A 21,662-nucleotide genomic window follows, 5' to 3' on the forward strand; every position below is an offset into this window, starting at 1 on the left:
TAAGCGCTCAATAAATACTATTGAATGAATGGGTTCCAATCCCCACTCTGGGGGGTCATGGGTTCCAATCCCCACTCGGGGGTCATGGGTTCATTCATGCATTCAATAGTATTTACTGAGCGCTTACTATGTGCGCTCAGTATGGAGAAGCAGCGTGGCTCAGTGGAAAGAGCACGGGCTTTGGAGTCAGGGCTCACGAGTTCGAATCCCAGCTCTGCCACTTGTCGGCTGTGTGACTGTGGGCGAGTCACTTAACTTCTCTGTGCCTCCGTTCCCTCATCTGTAAAATGGGGATTAAGACTGTGAGCCCCACGTGGGACGACCTGATTCCCCTATGTCTACCCCAGCGCTTAGAACAGTGCTCGGCACATAGTAAGCGCTTAACAAATACCAACATTATTATTATTACTATGTGCAGAGCACTGGACTAAGCGCTTGGAATGAACAATGTACATCGCCTCGATTCTATTTAGTCGCCACTGTTTTTACGAGATGTTCTTCCCCTCGACTCTATTTATCGCCATCGTTCTCGTCTGTCCGTCTCCCCCGATCAGACCGTAAGCCCGTCGAACGGCAGGGACCGGCTCTATCCGTTGTCGACTTGTTCATTCCAAGCGCTTAGTACAGTGCTCTGCACATAGTAAGCGCTTAATAAATACTATTGAATGAATGAATGAACAAGTCGGCAACGGATAGAGACGGTCCCTGCCGTCTGACGGGCGCACGGTCTAATCGGGAGAGACGGACAGACGAGAACGATGGCGATAAATGGAGTCAAGGGGTTCCAATCCCCATTCCAGGGTCTTGGGTTCCAAACCCCACTCGGGGGGTCATGGGTTCCAATCCCCACTCCGCCCCTTAATACTAATAATGACGGCGTGACTTATTGTTAAGCGCTTACTATGTGCCAAGTACTGTTCTCAGCGCTGGAGGAGGATACGAGGTGATCGGGTTGTGATAATAATGTTGGTATCTGTTAAGCGCTTACTATGTGCAGAGCACTGTTCTAAGCGCTGGGGGAGATACGGGGTCATCGGGTCGTCCCACGTGAGGCTCACAGTTAATCCCCATTTTACAGATGAGGTCACTGGGGCACAGAGAAGTGAAGTGACTCGCCCACAGTCACACAGCTGACAAGTGGCAGAGCCGGGAGTCGAACCCATGACCTCTGACTCCGGAGCCCAGATTCTTTCCACTGAGCCACGCTGCTTCCCTTATCCCCACTCCGCCCCTTATCCCAAATTCCAATCCCCACTCTGCCCCTTAATACTACTACTAATAATAATGTTGGTATTTGTTAAGCGCTTACTATGTGCAGAGCACTGTTCCAGGTGCTGGGGTAGATACAGGGTGATCAGATTGTCCCACATGGGACTCACAGTTTTATTCCCCATTTTCCAGATGAGGTAACTGAGGCACAGAGAAGTGAAGTGACTTGCCCACGGTCACACAGCTGACAAGTGGCAGAGTCGGGATTTGAACCCATGACCTCTGACTCCCAAGCCCGGGCTCTTTCCATTGAGCCCCGCTGCATGACTTATTGTTAAGCGCTTACTATGTGCCAAGCACTGTTCTCAATGCTGGGGGAGGATACAAGGTGATCAGGTTTTAATAATAATAATAATAATAATAGTAATGTTGGTATTTGTTAAGCGCTTACTCTGTACAGAGCACTGTTCTAAGCGCTGGGGGAGATACAGGGTCATCGGGTGGTCCCCCGTGAGGCTCACAGTCTTCATCTCCATTTTACAGATGAGGGAACTGAGGCACGGAGAAGTGAAGTGACTCGCCCACAGTCACCCAGCTGCCAAGTGGCGGAGCCGGGATTCGAACCCATGACCTCTGACTCCCAAGCCCGGGCTCCTTCCACTGAGCCACATGGGTTCCAGTCCCCACTCAGGGGTCATGGGTTCCAATCCCCACTCCACCCCATAATACTAATAATGATGGCATGACATTGTTAAGCGCTTACTATGTGCCAAGCACTGTTCTCAGCGCTGGGGGAGGATACGAGGTGATCAGGTCGTCCCGCGTGGGGCTCACAGTCTTCATCCCCATTTTCCAGATGAGGTCACAGAGGCCCAGTTTAGTGACGTGCCCGAAGTCACCCAGCTGACAAGCGGCAGAGCCGGCATTCGAACCCATGACCTCTGACTCCCCAGCCCGGGTTCTTTCCACTGAGCCACGCTGCTTCTCCACTCCCCTTGCCAGCTGGGTGACTCTGGGCCAGTCGCTTCCCTCCTCCGGGCCTCGGTGACCCCATCTGTCAAATGGGGACGAAGACCGTGAGCCCCACGGGGGGGCGGGGGGGCAACCTGATCGCCTTCTGTCCTCCTCGGCGTTTAGTACGGCGCTCGGCCCCTAGTAAGCGCCTGACAAATGCCATCGTTCTTGGGAGCGGCAGTCGATTCCGGCACTCACCCTTCCGTGTTTACAGATGTAGTCGAACAACTCTCCGCCGGACACGTATTCCATGACCATGAAGAAGTCCGTCGGCGTGCTGATGACCTGGTACCTTCCGGGAAGAGACAGAGAACGCCTTGCTGTCGCGAGAGAATCAGGACCGGAACCCAATCCAGCTCGCCCGGTTGGGACCCGGGCACCAAAAACTGCGAGGAACCTGTAAACTAGTCAGTCATTCAGTCGGTCGTATTTACTGAGCGCCTACTCCGTGCAGAGCACTGTACTAAGCTCTTGGGAGAGGACAGTACCACAATAAACGGAGCACTTCTGCTCCAAATACACTTTTAATAATGTTGGTATTTGTTAAGCGCTTACTATGTGCTGAGCACTGTTCTAAGCGCTGGGGGAGATCCGGGGTCATCAGGTGGTCCCACGTAGGGCTCACAGTCTTCATCCCCATCCCCGGCCCGGCCCCGAGGGGACAGGCCCCTGACCAGGCCCCAGAAGCGGCCAGCCCGACGGCCTCGGTGGGACTCACAGTTTGATAATGTGCGGATGGCGGAAGAGCTTGAGGTTTTGGATCTCCCGTTTGATCTTTCCGACCACATCCAGACTGCGGATCTTCTGCCTGTTCAGGATTTTGACGGCCACCTTGTGGCCCGTCAACTGGTGCTCTCCGACTGGGCCAAAGAAAGAAAGCGGAGGGGGTGTCTGGGGGGCGGCCGGTGGGCACCTTCACCCGCCTCGCCCGGACGCTCGCCCATCGCTCGGGCCCTGACCCGGGTGCCGACGGGTCCGCGGTTTCTGGGCCCGGCGGCACGGAGGGAGTCGGCGCCGAGTCGATGCCATTGGAGTTACGGGCGCGATGGAGGCGGGTCAGGCCCCTTCCACCGACTCACCACCGCGGGCCCGAGGTGAGGGCTCGGACCCATCACCGGTAATAATAACAATAATTACCGTATTTGTTAAGCGCTTTCTATGGGCCGAGCGCTAGTCTAAGCGCTAGGGGACATAACCAGGTAAGCAGGTGGCCCGCACGGGGCTCACAGTCTCAATCTCCATTTTACAGATGAGGTCACTGAGGCACAGAGGAAGGGAAGTGACTCACCCAAGGTCACACGGCAGACAAATGGAGGAGCCGGGATGAGAACCCACGTCCTCTGACTCCCAAGCCCGGGCTCTTGCCCCTAAGCCATGCTGCTTCCACTGGACTGGAAGCACCCGGCGGGCAGGGAACGGGGCCACTTTTTTGGTTTAGAGGAAGTACTTATTGACAACCTACTGTGTGCTGAACACCTGGGAGAATGATAGCGTCGGTAGGCACGTTCTGGAGGCGCTTCCAATCTACCGTGTGCCCAGCGCTGTACGCAACGCTTGGGAGAAGCCCGCAGGGTCAGCATACATATCCCCTGCCCGCAAGGAGCTTCCAGTCTACTGTGGGGGGGCAGGGACTGGGGCTGTTGGACTCTTACATCGTACTCTCCCGAGTGCTTAGTACAGGGCTCGGACATAGTAAGCCCTCAATAAATACGATTGATCGATCGATCGATTGATTGTACAGTGCTTTACTGCACGCTTGTGAGAGGATAATAGTTACTAACCCCTTTTCCCTGCTCTCAAAGAGCGTCCAGTCCGACTCTGTTCAGAGCACTGGACTGAGCATTTGGGGGAGGACAGCAGAGTCAGTAGGCACTTGTGTGACCTCGGTCAAGTCACCCGACCTCTCTGGGCCTTTCATTCATTCATTCAATAGTATTTATTGAGCGCTTACTATGTGCAGAGCACTGGACTAAGCGCTTGGAATGGACAAATCGGCAACAGATAGAGACAGCCCCTGCCCATTGACGGGCTCACGGTCTAATCGGCGACTTCATCTGTAAAATGGGGATAAGGTTCCTGCCTCTAACTTGGGGGGGATTTTGTGAGGATACAATGCGGTATCGGCTGTGAAAGCACTTGGAAAAAATTACCACTCTATTCCAAAACAGTGTGTTTTTATTATCGTTATGGGTATTATTGATATGTTGATACACTGATGTTATTATTGAGGGATACTGTTATGACTACTGCCGTTGATATTCTCATCACTATTACAGCGGGAAGCCTGGGCCAGTCATGTAACTTTTCTGGGCTATAGCTATCAATATCTATAAATCATATGTTACTATATCTACAAATTATATGATATAAATTCATTCATTCGATCGTATTTATGGAGCACTTACTGTGTGCAGAGCACTGTACTAAGCTCTTGGGAAGGTATAGCGTGGCTCAGTGGCAAGAGCCCGGGCTGGGGAGTCGGAGGTCATGGGTTCGAATCCCAGATCTGCCACTTGTCAGCTGTGTGACTGTGGGCGAGTCACTTAACTTCTTTCTCTGTGCCTCAGTTCCCTCATCTGTAAAATGGGGATCAACTGTGAGCCTCACGTGGGACAACCTGATGACCCTGTACCTCCCCCAGCGCTTAGAACAGTGCTCTGCACAGAGTAAGTGCTTAACAAATACCAACGTAATTATTATTACAATAACTGTACAAAAATTATCGTTTATATTAATGTCTGTCTCTCTCTCTCTAGACTGTAAACTTGCTGCCGGACAAGCTGACTGCCAATGTTGTTGTCTTGTACTCTCCCAAACGCTCGGTACAGCACCCCGTGCATAGGAAGCGCTCGATAAATAGCATCGATGATGATGTTGGCTTCAGTTTCCTCATCTGGAAAATGGGTTCAACTCCTGCCTTCCCTCCCCTTGGTCTTGGAGTCCCATGTGGGACAGGGACCGTGTCCCACCTAATTATCTCCTATCTACCCTAGCATTTAGCGAAGCGCTTAGCTCAGAGTCAGCACTAACAAATCCCTCGGTGACTTCTGTCGCTGGAGAGAGGGGCACAGAGGACACCCCGAGACCGATCTGTGAGAGCTGGATTCAGCGCCTGCCCTGCGCTGACCCCTGAGCTCAGAGCCGGGGAGGATGCTGGGAGGTGAGATCGGACAAGGTGCTCGCCCCGCTCGGGGTCCACGGGCTGAGAGGGAGGGAGAGCGGGCCTCTCCTCCCCATTCTTCAGGTGAGGACGTCGAGGCCCGGAGGGGTCCGATGACCGGCCCGCAGCTGGTTGGGGGTGGGGCTGGGACCAGATCCCAGGTGTCCTGGCTCCCAGCCACGGGCACTCTCCACCAGGCCGCCCCACCTGCTTTTTTCTTCAAGGAAGGGGAAAACGCCGCAACGATCGAGACTGGGGAGAAAGCCAGACCGGCAGGCTCCTCAAAAGTTCCGCAGCGGCATCGGGATGCCTGCTTCCTCTGCCCGGCCCGAGGAGGGTTTCGCCCCAAGGTGAGCTTGGTCACTCAGTCAATCGACCAGTGGCATTTAAGGAAGACTTACTGTGTGCAGAGCACTGTAATGAGCACTTGGGAGAGTACAATTCAGTCAGTAGACATGAACCCTGCTCTCAAGGAGTCAGTTAATCAGCGGTATTTACTGCATGCAGGGCACTGTACTCGGCACTTGGAAAAGTACAGTACAGCTTTTTGGGTTTTTTAAATGGTATTTGTTAGGCGTTTACTATGTGCCCAACACTGTTCTAAGCACTGGGTAGATACAAGGCGATCAGGTTGTCCCACTTGGGGCTCACAGTCTTCATCCCCATTTTCCAGATGAGGGAACTGAGGCACAGAGAATAATAATAATGTTGGTATTTGTGAAGCACTTACTATGTGCAGAGCACTGTTCTAAGCGCTGGGGTAGATACAGGGTCATCAGGTTGCCCCACGTGAGGGTCACAGTCTTAATCCCCATTTTACCGATGAGGGAACTGAGGCCCAGAGAAGTGAAGTGACTGGCCCAAAGTCACACAGCTGATAAGTGGCAGAGCCAGGATTAGAACCCACGACCTCTGACTCCCCAGCCCGGGCTCTTGCCACTGAGGATGTCCTACCGAGGCTTTGTTTTTCCTTTCATTCCCCCTTCTGAGAGAGCTGGTTGCACTGGCGGGGAAAGTCTGGAAAAACAGCAACTCAGGGACAACCGACTCTTGGGACGCGGCAGGAAACAGGGAGACGGGGAGCGAGAGACAGGGAGAGATCCCTAGAGAGAGACACAGAGAAAGAGACACGCAGAGACAGACATTGACAGAGACATCTAGAGACAGCAAGAGACCCCCCCCCCCCCAGAGATGCAGGGCGAGAGACTGCCTTACGAAATCATTAATGGATGGGAACTACCTCCTTCTCAAATCAATCGGGAGTATTTATTGAGCACATACCTTGTGCAGAGCACTGTACTAAGCTTGGTAGAGTACAGTACAATGAAGTTGGTAGACATGATCCCTGGCCAAAAGCAGCAGCGCGGCTTAATGGAGAGAGCCCGGGCTTGGGAGTCAGAGGACATGGGTTCTAATCCCGCCTCCTCCACTTGTCTGCTGTGTGACCTCGGGCAAGCCTCTTCTCTGTGCCTCAGTTACCTCCTCTGTAAAATGGGGATTAATAATAATGTTGGTATTTGTTAAGCGATCACTATGTGCGAGGCACTGTTCTGAGCGCTGGGTGAGCCCCACGTGGGACAACCTGATTCTATTTATTTTGATTCTATTTATTGCTACTGTTCTTGTCCGTCCGTCTCCCCCGATTAGACCGTAAGCCCGTCAAAGGGCAGGGACTGTCTCTATCTGTTACCGATCTGTCCATTCCAAGCGCTTAGTACAGTGCTCTGCACAGAGTAAGCGCTCAATAAATATTATTGAATGAAATACTACTGAATGAACCTGTTTACCTTGTATCTACCCCAGAGCTTAGAACGGTGCTTAGCACATAGTAAGCATTTAACAGATGTCATCATTATTATTATTAGTGAGAAGCAGCGTGGCTTAGTGGAAGGAGTCCGGGCTTGGGAGTCACAAGTCATGGGTTCTAATCCCGGCTCCACCGTTTGTCAGCTGTGTCACTTTGGGCAAGTCACTTAACTTGTCTGTGCCTTCAGTTACCTCATCTGTAGAGTGGGGGATTAAAACTGTGAGCCCAATGTGGGAAAACCTGATATCCTTGTATCTACCCTAGTGCTTAGAACAGTGCTTGGCACATAGTAGCACTTAAGAAATACCATCATTATTATTGTTGGTATTACTAGTGGAAAGAGCCCGGGCTTGGGAGTCAGAGGATCTGAGTTCTAGTGCCGGCTCTGCCAAATGCTTGCTGTGTGACCTTTTCTCTGCCTCGGTTCTTCTTTTTATTTAGACTGTGAGCTCTATGTGGGACAGGGACTGTGTCCAACCTAATTAACTTGAATCTACCCCAGTTCTTAGAACGGTTTTTGACACGTAGTAAACGCTTACTGACGTCTAGGAGTCGGAAGGACCTGAGTTCTAATCCCAGCCCCGCCACGTCTGCTTGGGCAAATCACTTCACTTCTCTGGCCTCAGTTGCCTCATCTGTAAAATGGGGTTTAAGAGTGTGAGCCAGCCCCATAAGGGACAGGGACTATGTCCAACCTGATTAACGTGTATCTACTCCAGGGCTTAGAACACATTGTAAACGCTTAACAAGTGCATGGAGTAGTGGATAGAGCACGGGCCTGGCAGTCAGGAGGTGATGAGTTCTAATCCCGGCTCTGCTACTTGTCTGCTGTGTGATCTTGGGCAAGTCACTTTACTTCTCCGTGCCTCAGTTACCTCATCTGTAACATGGGGATTGAAACTGTGAGCCCCAAGTGGGACAGGGACTGTGCCTAACCCGATTTGGTTGTATCCGAACCAGCGCTTAGTACAGTGCCTGGAACATAGTAAGCGCTTAACAAATACCACCATTATTATTACTATAATTTTAGTAGTATTATTATTATTAACAAATACCATATAAAGGAGTTTACAATCTAAGAGGAGAGGATGAGGTAAGAATGTTTACAAACAGAGGGGTCAAAACAAGTGATCGAGTGACCCGTGTATAAACATATACACAGAAGTGCTGAGTCTGAGTCTGGGCGCAAATAAGGCCATGAGAACCGGCATGACTGGAGGAATGAATAACTCGGGGCCGGGAGGGGAATCAGGGGAGGCCAGCAGGAGGAGGTGGGGTTTCGGGAGGGATCTGGAAGTTGGGAGTGCCAAGGTCCGTGCGACGTGGGGATGGACGGAGGGAGGGAGCTCCAGGCCGGGAGATCGCCACGAGCGAGGGGACGGAGGTGGAAGAGCGAGGAGCAAGGCCCACCCTGAAGGTTAGGTTGGAAGAGGCAGAGATTACGAGCCGGGGCCCGGTGGGAGAAGAGAATGGACGGGGCAGACAGGGCCACGGGGTGGAGAGTTCATTCATTCATTCATTCAATAGCATTTATTGAGCACTTACTCTGTGCAGAGCACTGTACCAAGCGCTTGGACTGTACAATTCGGCCACAGATAGAGACCGTCCCTGCCCTGTGACGGACTCACAGTCTAAACGGAGGAGACAGCAAAGCAAAAGAGAACAAAACAAGGACATCACCAAGATAAATAGCATCAAGGAGATAGACACCTCATTAACAAAATAAATAGAGTCATAAATAAAATATACAAATGAGCACAGTGCTAAGGGGAGGGGAAGGGGGAAGAGCGGGGGGGGGGGGGGGGGCTCAGTTTGGGAAGGCCTCCTGGAGGAGGTGAGCTCTCAGTAGGGCTTTGAAGAGGAGAAGAGTGCGAGCTGGGGCCTAGTGGGAGAAGAGAGCAGTCAGACCAGGTGGGGTCAGGGGATGGAGAGCAGGAATGGGGGAGGCAGAGGGAGATGGGAGCAGTCTGAACAGGAAAAGCCAGGGGGTGGAGAGCCCGGAAGCCTCTGGGGAAGGGTCTTTGACTTGGGGGCCTTGGGCAGAGCCTGAGGGTTTGCAAAGCATCATGGCTTAGTGGAAAGGACCCAGGCCTGGGAGTCAAAAGACCTGGGTTCTGATCCTGGCTCTGCCACTTGTCTGCTGGGTAACCTGGGGCAAAGCATTTCACCTCTCTGTTTTTCCCGTTCCTAACCTGTAAAATGGGAATTTAACACCTGTTTTCCCTCCCTGTTGGACTTTGAGCTCCATGTGGGACAGGGACTGTGTCTGATCTGGTGATCCTGTGTCTACCCCAGCTCCTATCACAGTGCTTGACATACAGTCGGCGCTTAACCAAAATTATCATTAATTCATTCTGAAGCACTTCCATATAAAAATTTGGTAGAGTAACTGAAAAAAAAACCCCAAACCGGCATCTCTTGCTGATAAGTCTTAAAAATAACTTTTCATTTAGCATAAGTTAAAATGTAATGACAATCGGAATTAGGGGAAGAACCCTGCATAAAGCCAACTAAGAAAGCAGGATTGAGAAGTCGGTTCTTATTTTGAGCTGTGTGGAAGCTGTTTAAGAAAAAAAAACCCAACAGAGCAAAACAAAAACCCATGAGCAGATAAAGAATCAGCTTTTAAGAAGGTGCCAAGAATTGCAGAATTCCTGCAGGTAGGCTTAGCTGAACAGTAGAACAAAGTGATTGTACCCCATCTCTCCCGAGAGGGAGGGGGGGGAAAGGAGCTTTCTATTCTTAGGAAAGAGATAAGAAGGGCCTGAAATTCTTTCCTTAATAACAACCTGCTAAAAATAAAAGGTTGGACGCCTGAAAGCCGATCCTCTGTCCTTGACCGTTCCAGGATCCGGGAGGAAAGGGGAGGGGAAGAGTGGGAAGGAGACAGCAGTGGAAGGAAGGGGAAGGGGAGGGGATGGGGGCAAGGATGTTGAGGGGTGGGGGGGATTACAAGTGGGGAGGGGCAGATGGGGAGAAGAGGGGTACAAGAGGGGGGAGACCGATGGGGAGGGGAATGGATGAACCCACATAGGGTTCAAAGTCTTAATCCCCATTTTACAGAGGAGGTAACTGAGGCACAGAAGTGAGGTGACTTGCCCAAGGCCACACAGCAGACAAACGGGGAGGGTACGGGGAGGGGGGCTGAAGTGGATGGAGATGGGAGATTGGGTCCAACAATTCTGCTGTTTTGTACTCTCCCAGGTGCTCAGTACAGAGCACTGCACACAGTAAGCGCTCCATAAATACCACTGATTGAGTGATTGGCAGGAGGGGAAGGAGGAAAGAGGGGGAGGGGTGGGGAAAAGGCAGGCGGGTGGGAAGAGGAGGGAAGGGAAAGAGAAAGAAGAAACAAACCGACTGAAAGCCAACCCCTTCATCCTTTTCTGCAGAGATCTCGGGGATCCACTTTTCCACAGAACAGGATGAAGAAAGCTGGTAGTAATAACAATAATAACAATGTTGGCATTTGTTGAGTGCTTACTATGTGCCAGGCACTATACTAAGCGCTGGGGTGGGTTCAAGCAAATCGGGTTGGACACAGTCGCTGTCCCACATAGGGTTCCCAGTCTTAATCCCTATTTTACAGTTGAGGTAACTGAGGCACAGAGGAGTGAAGTGACTTGCCCAAGGCCACACAGCCGACAAAGGGAGGTATTAGGAGAGAGGAGAGAGCTACTTTTGGAAAATAAAACTCCCTTTCAACTTGTATTGTACTCTCCCAAGCACTTAGTACAGTGCTCTGTGCATAGTAAGTGCTCAATAAATACTATTGATAGGTAGATTATCTGACCCGATTTGCTTCTATCCACCCCAGGGCTTAGGACAATGTTTGGCACATAGTAAGCACTTAACAAAAAACACAATTATCATTATTATGGTAGAGAAGCTGGGTCACCCAGTGGCTAGAGCCTGGGCCTGGGAATCAGAAGGACCTGGATTCTAATCCCAGCTCCACCACTTGTCTGCTGTGTGGCCTTGGGCAAGTCACTTCAATTCTCTGCGTCTCAGTTGCCTCCTCTGTAAAATGGAGATTAAGACTGTGAGTCCCCGGTGGGACACAGACTGTGTCCAACCTACTTATCCTATATCTACCCCAGCGTTTAGTATACAGTGCCTGTCACATAGTAAGTACTTAACAAATACTATTTTAAAAAATGGATTGATTGACACGGTGACCTTCACCAACAATTTTACCATTCGACCCCCAAGAGCGAAGAGAATTCCCCCAATTGAGCTACTTTAATCTGATTTATAGGGGACCTGGATTCTGATCGTAGCTTTGCCATTTGCTTGCAGTGTGAACTTGGGTGAGTCACTTGGCTTCTCCAGGCCTCAGTTTCTCATCTGTAAAATGGGGATTAAGCACCTGTTCTCTCCCTCCCTCTTAGTCTACGGCCCCGTATGGGAGAAGAGCCGTATGGAGTTATCCTGTAACTCCCCCAGTGCATAGCCCAGTGCTCAGTTCCGAGCACTTAACAGATTCCACAATTATTATTCGTGTTATTCGGATTTGCATCCTTTATTCACCCATCCCTCAGCCCCACAGCCTTTATGTCTGTGTCTATAATTTATTTATTTATATTAATTTCTGACTTGCCCCCTGAACTCTAAGCAGGGAACCTGTCTACCAACTCTTTTATGTTGTACTCTCCCAAGCGCTCAGTACAGTGATCTGTGCACAGTAAGTGCTCAATAAATGCGGTTGATTGACGGATTGTTATTACGTTTGGCGAGAAAATGAAAGGACTAAATAGCTCCTGCATTCTCCACTTACAGATTCTCCAGAGCTCTCTGTGAACAGAACTGGTCGTGTGTAGGAAGGCAGAGATGGAGGTAAATTAACCTCTGAATTTCTCATCCCTCTTTTGCATCAAGGAAAAAAAGCGAAACCGAAATTGTATCATAATGGCTGTAATTCTGTGTGCAAACAATACCAGCAGCTCTAATCTCGCTTTGAAAAGGAGGGTGTTACCTCTGCTACTGTTGGGGTTAGGGAAATTTTGAGCAATCTGGAGGTGGGACACAGAATTTCTCCATGAAAAGAGGTTTTCATTAATCAAGGTCGTTTGTGTTTCTTTAAAACGGTTAAAAAATAAGCAGCTGCTCAAGATGGTAAACAAATCCTGGAGGGATTTTAATCTCTCTTTGGCAACAATCTGACTCTCGCTGACAGCTTTTCAATCTGTTCATTCAGGAGTTTGAATGAAGCGAAGACTGATAAAGATCCAAAAATAAGTGAGGCGGGGCAGGAAAATCTGTTCCCTGATTTTTACGGAGCCACCCGGAAGGGTGGTAGACGGGCCTAGGTCGGAAGCCACTGAACCGAGCCCCTGACAGACCTCGGTTTTGAGCACTTATTCATTTACTTATTTGTTGAGCACTTATTATGTGCAAAACACTGTACTAAGCTCTTGGGAGAGTACAACATAACAAAAAACAGACACATTCCCTGCCCACAGTGAGCTTACAGTCTAGAGGGGGAGACGAACATTAATAAAAGTGAACAAATTACAGATATGGACATAAATGCTGTGGGGCTGGGAGCGGGGGATGAATAAAAGGAGCAAGCCAGGAGACGAAGAAGGGAGTGGGAGATGAAGAAAGGAGGGCTTAGTCAGGGAAGGCCTCTCGGAGGAGATGGGCCTTCAGTAAGGCCTTGAAGAGGGGAAGAGTCACTTTCTGTCGGGCTATGGAGAGGGAGGGCATTCCTGGCCAGAGGCAGGACGTGGGTGAGAGGTCAGCGGCGAGTGAAAATGTTGGCGTTGGTGTGAGGGCTGGATTGTAGAAGAATAATAATAACAATAATTATGGTATTTAAGGACCTACTATGTGCCCCACACTGTTCTAAGAGCTGGGGTAGATACAAGGTAATCAGGTTGTCCCACGTGGAGTTCACAGTCTTAATCCCCATTTTACAGATGAGGTAACCAAAGTCTGGAGAAGTGAAGTGACTTGCCCAGGGTCACACAGCAGACAAGCGCGGAGCTGGGATTAGAGCCCACGTCCTCTGACTCCCAAGCCCAGGCTCTTGCCACTAGGCCACGGTGCTTCTCACTGAGGAGAAGTGGGAGGGGGCGAGGTGATTGACTGCAAGGTGATTGAGTGGAGGGAGTCCCTGAGAAGCCTCAGAGAGCTCTGGACGGAGCCTCCGCACCACGTAGGAGTTGATGCCAGGGCTGGTGGCTGGCGCCGGCGGCCTGTTCTCTCTGATCCCAGCCCTCAGGGGCCTGGGGTGTAGAGGGAGAAGAGGTAGGCTGGGGGGCGGCACATCAATCAAACAAAGCACTGGACTCAGCGCTTGGGAGTTGCGAGACGCGTCCCCTGCCCACAAGAAGCTTCCAGGCTAAAGGCGGTGAGACACGAGCTTCTACTCTCCCTCCCTTGAAGAAGTTGTTCGCTCCCACTGCTTCAACTCCCACCTCTATATGGATGATCCCCAAATCTCCATCTCCAGCCCCGATGTCTCTCCCTCTCTCCAGTCTCGCATCTCCTCCTGCCTTCAAGACATCTCTATTTGGATGTCCTCCCGTCACCTCGAGCTTAACGTGTTCAAAACAGATCTCCTTATCTTCCCACCCAAACCCTGCCCTCCCCCTGACTTTCCCAACACTACAGATGGCAACACCATCCTTCTTGTCTCACAAGCCCATATCCTTGGTGTTATCCTTGATTCTTCTCTCTCATTCGATCCACACATTCAGGCCATCACCAAATCCTGTCGGTCCCAAATTCACATCGCTAAAATCTGCCATTTCCTCTCTATCCAATCACTCATCCTATCCTGTCCGGATTACCGCATCGGCCTCTTTGATGACCTCCCAGCCTCCCCACTCTAGTCCATAGTTCACTCCGCTGCCCGGATCATTTTTCTACAAAAACGTTCAGGACATGCCACTCCCGCTCCTCAAAAAAACTCCAGTGGTTGCCCATCCACTTCTGCATTAAATAAAAACTCCTCACCATTGGCTTTAAAGCACTCTATCACCTCACCCCCTCCTATCTCACCTCGCTCAGACGCACTTCACTCCTCTAATGCCGACCTTTTCACTGTGCCTCGATTTCGCCTATCTCGCCGCCGACCCCTCGCCCACATCCTGCCTCTGGCCTGGAACACCCTCCCTCCTCAAATCTGACAGCCAATTACTCTCCCTCCATTTCAAAGCCTTATTCATTAATTCAATCATATTTATTAAGCGCTGTGTGCAGAGCACTGTACTAAGCGCTTGGGAAAGTACTATACAACAAAAAACAGGGACATTCCCTGCTCACAACAAGCTCCCAGTCTGGAAGCAGGGAGACGGACATCAATACAAATAAATAAAATTACAGATAGATACGTAAGTCCTGTGGGGCTGGGAGGGGGGAGAAGGGCAAAGCGAAGCCCCCCCTTTCCTCTTCTCCTACTCCCTTCTGCATCGCCCTGACTTGCTCCCTTTGCTCTTCCCCCATCCCAGCCCCAAACCACTCAAGTACATATCTCTAATTTTGTTTCCACTAATGTCTGTCTCCCCACTTCTAAACAGTAAGCTCGTTGCGGCCAGGAAATGTGTCCGTTTATGGTTCTAGCGTACTCTCCCGAGTAGTGCTCTGCACACAGTAAATGCTCAATAAATAGGATTGAATGAATGAAGAGCAAGAGCTTGCACAGGCAGGGGATGGGCCGGACCCCTGGCTCAGGGTTGTGGTGCTGTGCCCCGGGGGGGTGGGGGGGAGGGCCGATCCTGGGAGTGGCCCTGTCTTCCCCCACCCACCCCATGTTAGTTGACCAGCTGATGGTCAGTAGTGCCACTGGTTCTTGGCCTGGAAACCGTTCCCTCCGATGGACAACACGGCCCAGCGGGTGGAGCAGGACCAGAACCCGCTTCCCAGAGTCCCTACGCTCTCCCCACCAGGGACCTGAGTGGGGCTGTGACACAATTCCAGGGACAACTCAGAGGAAATTCGTTATGTCTGCTGGGGGCTGTGTGTACCCTTACCAAGGGCTGAGTGACAATAATAATAATAATAGCAGTATTTGTTAAGCACTTACTACGTGCCAAGCACTGTTCTAAGCACTGGGGCTCACAGTCTTAGAAATAATAATAATAATAATAATGTTGGTATTTGTTAAGCGCTTACTATGTGCCGAGCACTGTTCTAAGCGCTGGGGTAGACATAGGGGAATCAGGTTGTCCCACGTGGGGCTCACAGTCTTAATCCCCATTTTACAGATGAGGGAACTGAGGCGCAGAGAAGTGAAGTGACTCGCCCACAGTCACACAGCCGACAAGTGGCAGAGCTGGGATTCGAACTCATGAGCCCTGACTCCAAAGCCCGTGCTCTTTCCACTGAGCCACGCTGCTTCTCATAATAATATTGATGGTATTTGTTAAGCACTTACTATGTGCCAAGTACTGTTCTAAGCACTGGGGTAGATACAAGGTAATCAAGTAGTCCCTCGTGAGGCTCACAGTCTTCGTCCCCATTTTACCGATGTGAGAACCAATGCTCAGAGAAGTTAAGTGGCTTGCCCAAGGTCACACAACAGACAAGTGGCAAAGGCAGGATTAGAACCCACGTCCTCTGACTCCAAAGCCCATGCTCTTGCCACTAAGCCATGCAAAGTAATTCAGGACAGTGATTAGTGACCGGGACACAGAGGCCACGGGTTCTAATCCCAGCTCCGCCACCTGTCAGCTGTGTGACTTTGGGCAAGTTACTTGACTTCTCGGTGCCTCAGTTGCCTCCTCGGTAAAATGGGGATTAAGACTGTGAGCCTCATGTGGGACAACCTGATTATCCTGTCCTAACACTTAGAGAATAGTGCTCGGCATATAATAAGCGCTTAATACCAACATTATTATTATTATTATGACAGAGGGAAGGAGGAGAAGGAGAAAGAGGGAAGGAGAAGGAGTGAAGGAGGAGGGGGAGGAAGAGGGAAAATGAAAGAGGAGGAGGAGTGGGGGGGGAAGGAGGGGAAGAGGAGGGGGAATGTAGACTGTAAGCTTAGTTGTGGGCAGAGAACATGTCTACCAACTCTGTTATCTTATACTCAATTTCTTAGTACAGTGATCTGCGCATAGTAAGTGCTCAATAAATACCATCGATTGATTGAGGAGGTGGAGGGGAAGAGGAGGAGGAGGAGGATCCAATTCCAAGAACCTCCCCACGGGTTGTCTCCCTCACCCCACCCTGCGGAATGTTCCCTGCACTTTATATCTCCTGGCAAAATGAGCTTGGAGCCCCCATGGTGGAAGGAGGGGAAAGGAGGGAGGGAGGAGGCGGGATGGGGGAGGGGATGGTGACCCGTCCCGGGTCATCTGTTGTGGAAAACAGCCCCAGGATTCCCCACCACCCTGGCCCGCACAGCCATGACCACCTATTTCTTCATTCTACTAGACTGGAAGCTCCCTCTGTTGCCTTCCCCCCAGCAGTTAGTACAGTGCTCTGCACAGAGTAGACTGAAAGCTCTTTGAGGGCAAGGTCACGTCGACTAATTCTACTGTCCTCTTCCAAGCGTTCAGTACAGCCCTCTGCAGAGTAAACTGGAAGCTCCTTACGGGCAGGGGTCACGTCTACTAATTCTTTTGTCCTCTCCCAAGCGTTCAGTACAGCGCTCTGCACACAATAGACTGTAAGCTCTTCAAGAGCAGAGATGGTGTCTACTAACTCTCTTATCGTCTGCCAAGTGCTCGGTTCAGGGCTCTGCACACTGGAAGCTCCCAAGGGCAGGGATTGTGTCTATTAACTAATTCTATTCTACTTCCCCCACTGCCCAATTTGGTGTTGTGCCCATAAAAGGCACCCAGCACAGTGCTCTGCACAGAAGAGACTCAGTACATAGGACTGACTGCTCTGAACTGGAACTTGGACAAGAATAGAAAAGGAGAGAAAACATCCAGAGGCAGAAATGAATCCAGACTCTTTAGGGGGGTCACCACCCCAAATGCAGGGTAAACAGGTGTCTCAGTGGAAAAATCCCAGGCTTGGCAGGGTAAATACCAACATTATTATTATTATTATTCTCGATTCCCAAAAATCAGAGGCAGTAGGCAGTTTAGCTGGGTGGACTGAAACTGGGACATGGGGAGAAATGAATATGTTGAACTGATGATGATGGAATTTATTAAACTCCTACTAGGTGCTAAAGAGAAGCAGCATGGCCTAGTGTCAAGAACAGAGGCTTGGGAGTCAGAGGAGGCGGGTTCTAATCCTGACTCTGCCACTTTGCTGTGTGACCTTGGGCAAATCACTTAACTTCTCTGTTACCTCATACGTAAAATTGGGATGGAGACTGTGAACCCCACGTGGGACAGGGACTCTATCCAGCCCAGTTTGCTTGTCTCCACCCCAGTGCTCAGTACAGTGCCTGGCACATAGTAAGCACTTAACAAATACCATTATTATTATTATTATTAATAAAGCCCTGTGCTAAGCACTGAGGTAGAAATGGAAGCTCGTGGGCAGGGAACCTGTCTACCAGGTTCTGTGTCTGTTTACTGTTACAGTGTACTCTCACAAGTGCTTAGTACCATGCTCTGCACACAGTAAGCACTCAATAAATATGCCTGATTGATATGAGATGATCAGATCTGATGAAGTCCCTGTCCCACATGGGGCTCTCAGCCTAACAGGGAGGGACAGTAGGAAACTGACCTCTATTTTACAAATGAGGAAACTGAGGCCCAGAGGAGTCCTTGAGGGCAGGGATCAATACTGCGCTCTGCACACAGGAAGCACTCAATAAATACCATTGATTGATTTACCGTATTATACTCTCCCAAGTGCTTAGTATAGTGTTCTTCACACCATGTTCAATAAATACCTTGGACCGATTGCCTGATCGATTGTTTCGCCCTGGGCCACACAGCAGACCAGGGGCCGGGATGGGATGAGAACCCAGGTCTCCGAACTCCCAGCTCCGGGCTCTGAGCCTCACAGCCCCGGGGGCAGCACTTGGTCAAGGGCGGTGGTGAGCGTATGGGACAGGAGGATGGGGGTCCGGGGCTGTGGGGGTGGCTAGGGTCAGCCCCAGAGAAGACCCTCGGTGGAGGGTGGGCTCTACTCCCCTCGAAAACGGTCAAATTTGGCCGCCACAGGTCGTGAGGGCTCGGAGTTCCAGCGGTCCCAGAGGTGACCCCTGACCCCACATCCTGCCCCTGCCAACCGGGCTCTGACCACCACCTGCCATCGCCCTGTTGCCCCCCTGGCCCCACACCCTGCCCCTAATAATAATAGCAGTAATTATGGCATTTGTACTATGCGCCAGGCACTGTACTAGGCCCTGGGATGGATACGAGTAAATCGGGTTGGACACAATCCCTGTCCCACGTGGGGCTCACGGTCTCAATCCCCATTTTACAGATGAGGGAAGTGAGGCCCAGAGAAGTGAAGTAATAATAATAAAAATAGTATTTTTAAGTGCTTACTATGTGCCAAGCACTGTACTAGGTGCCGCGGTGGATACGAGCAAATCGGGTTGGACAGTCTCTGTCCCACCAGGGGCTCACAGTCTTAATCCCTATTTTACAGATGAGTGAACTGAGGCCCAGAGAAGTGAAGGGACTTGCCCAAGGTCACAGATCAGACAAGTGGCAGAGCCAGAGATTAGATCCCCTGGCTTTCCGATTTTCAGGCCCTATCTACTACCCCAGAGAAGCAGCATGGCTCAGTGGAAAGAGCCCGGGCTTGGGAGTCAGCGGTCATGGGTTCGAATGCCGACTCTGCCACTTGTCAGCTGTGTGACTGTGGGCGAGTCACTTCACTTCTCTGTGCCTCAGTTCCTCCATCTGTCAAATGGGGATTAAGACTGTGAGACTCACGTGAGACAACCTGATGACCCTGTGTCTACCCCAGCACTTAGAACAGTGCTCTGCACATAGTAAGCACTTAACAAATACCAACATTATTATTATTATTACCCCATGCTGTTCCTCCAAGTGACTGTGAAATGACTTGCCCAAGGTCTCACAGCAGACAGGAGGTGGAGCAGGGATTAGAACCCAGGACCCTCTGACTCCCCAGCTCGGGCTCTAGCCACTTCACCCCTCTGACAACCACCTGCTCACCACCCTGATGCCCCTCTGACTCCCGACCCCAGACCCTGCCCCTGCCAGCCATACTGACAACCACCTGTCGAATACGATGGTTTGAAATGGTGCCTTCTCCAATCGGCGTGGTTGGGAGTCAGAAGATATGGGTTCTAATCCTGACTCCACCACTCGTCTGATTGGTGATCTTGGGCGAGTCACTTAACTTCTCTGTGGCACAGTTACCTCATCTGTAAAATGGGGATGAAGACTGTGAGCCCCACGAGGAACAACATGATTACCTTGTATCTCCTCCAGGGCTTACAACAGTGTTTGGCACATAGTAAGCGCTTAACAAATACCATAATTATTATTATTATTATTATTACTGACTGACACCCGTCCTCGAGCCCGGCACCCCCTCTGCTGCCTCTTCCCCCTCAAAGGGAGTCCTGCCCCCCAAATCCCAGAGATTTGCCCCCAGACACCCCCCTCCCTGGGCACAATCCTCTCCCTTCACAAAAGTCCCATGGCACTCCCATCCTGTCCCAAATCCCCTGCCCAGCCCCAGAAGCAGCTTGGCGTAGTGGCTAGAGCACAGGCCTGGGAGTCGGAAAGTCATGAGTTCTAATCCCGACTCTTCCACTTGTCTGCCGTGTAACCGTGGGCAGGTCGCTTCACTTCTTATTGCCTCAGTTACTTGATGTGTAAAATGGGGATTGAGACTGTGAGCCCCACGCGGGACAGGGACCGTGTCCAACCCGATTTGCTTGTATCCACCCCAGGGCCTAGTACAGTGCCTGGTACATAGTAAGCGCTTAACAGATACCGTAATTATAAATATTATTGTCCCAGAATAGCTCCCTCCCAATCCAGACCCCTACCCATCCGGTCCCAGGTCTTCGGCCCGGCCCCCTCCCCTATCCTGTCCCAGCATATCCCCCTCTTCCTCCATCCTGCCCCACGATGGACCCCTCCCCCCAACACAGTCCACTTTGCACCTGTCCCAAGATGGATCCCTCCCCCAACACAGCCCCCTCCCCACCTGCCCCAGGATGGACCCCTCCCCCCAACTCAGCCCCCTCTCCACCTGCCCCAGGATGGACCCCCTCCCCCCAACACAGCCCCTCCCTACCTGCCCCAGGATGGGCCCCTCCTCCCAACACAGTCCACTTTGCACCTGTCCCAAGATGGATCCCTCCCCCCAACACAGCCCCCTACCCACCTGCCCCAGGATGGACCCCCGTCCCCTCAAAACAGCCCCCTCCCCATCTGCCTCAAGATGGACCCCTCCCCCAACTCAGCCCCCTACCCACCTGCCCAGGATGGACCCCTCCCCCCAACACAGCCCCCTACCCACCTGCCCCAGAATGGACCAGTACCCCCAACACAGCCAACTCCCGCACCGATCCTAGGAGGGACCCCCCTCCCCAGAACACAACCCCCTCCCCAACTGCCCCAGGATGGACCCCTCCCCCCAACACAGTCCCCTCCCCACCCGCCCCAGGATGGACCCCTCCCCCAACACAGTCCACTTTGCACCTGTCCCAAGATGGATCCCTCCCCCAACACAGCCCCCTCCCCACCCGCCCCAGGATGGACCCCTCCCCCAACACAGTCCACTTTGCACCTGTCCCAAGATGGATCCCTCCCCCAACACAGCCCCCTCCCCACCTGGCCCAGGATGGACCCCCCTCCCACCAAAACAGCCCCCTCCCCACCTGGCCCAGGATGGACCCCCCTCCCACCAAAACAGCCCTCTCCCCACCCCCCCCCCCAGGATGGACCCCCTCCCCCCAACACAGCCCCCTCCCCACCTGCCCCAGGATGGACCCCCCTCCCCCTCCCAGGCCCAGCCCAGCAGCCGACCCCCCTTGCCCAGCTGAGACCCCTTCCCCTGCCTAGCCCCCTCCCTTCTCCCGGCCGGGCCCGGGGAGGCCGCCCCCCACCCCCGCCGCCCCCCACCGGGCTCCCGAACCTTTGACTTTGCCGAAGGTGCCGACCCCCAGGGTGTCCCCCAGGACGTAGTGTCCGATCTTCACCCGGCCGTCGTGCTTCGGCCGCTCCGCCATCTTCGACAAGCCCCCCACCCCCCGCCCCCGCAGCCCCCCAGCCCGGCCAGACACCTGGGCCCACCCGGGCCAGGCCCAACGCTTGGACCAGGAGCAGGACCAGGGCCAGGACCAGGAGGGGAGGGACGAGGGGGAGGAGCCAGGGGTCGGGGAGGAGTCAGGGGGTCGGGGCACTGCCGATGCTCATGGTAGTGGTTAAGCGCTTACCCTGTGCCAAGCACTGTTCGGAGCGCCGGGGTAGATCCGAGCTCATCAGGCCGCCCCCCTTGGGGCTCACAGTCTCCATCCCCATTTTCCAGATGAGGCCACTGAGGCCCAGAGAAGTGAAATGGCTCACACTTAATAATAATAATAATGTTGCTTACTATGTGCAGAGCACTGTTCTA

The 21,662-nt window shown here is 52.1% G+C and overlaps 1 protein-coding gene across 4 annotated transcripts in view; it reads right to left on the reverse strand.

Annotated features, from left to right (window-relative positions):
- The window catches only part of PRKAA2 (protein kinase AMP-activated catalytic subunit alpha 2), a 28,407-nt gene extending 7,106 nt beyond the window's left edge, over positions 1-21,301 (reverse strand). The window contains exons 1-3 of one of the 4 annotated variants that reach the window (XM_029046650.1): positions 21,183-21,301; positions 2,942-3,083; positions 2,422-2,515 (exon numbers count right to left, since the gene is read on the reverse strand). In XM_029046650.1, coding sequence (XP_028902483.1) covers positions 2,422-2,515; positions 2,942-3,083; positions 21,183-21,276 — 330 coding nt within the window. In that variant the 5' untranslated portion in view covers positions 21,277-21,301. Of the gene's footprint in view, positions 1-2,421; positions 2,516-2,941; positions 3,084-6,337; positions 6,487-6,664; positions 6,690-19,307; positions 19,420-21,182 lie in introns of those variants that run through there. The other 3 variants (XM_029046651.2, XM_029046653.1, XM_029046652.1) reach the window with 3 other exon arrangements.
- Positions 21,302-21,662: the final 361 nt, after the last annotated feature.

The sequence above is a fragment of the Ornithorhynchus anatinus genome, chromosome 18 (assembly GCF_004115215.2).
Source record: "Ornithorhynchus anatinus isolate Pmale09 chromosome 18, mOrnAna1.pri.v4, whole genome shotgun sequence".
Taxonomy (NCBI): domain Eukaryota; kingdom Metazoa; phylum Chordata; class Mammalia; order Monotremata; family Ornithorhynchidae; genus Ornithorhynchus; species Ornithorhynchus anatinus.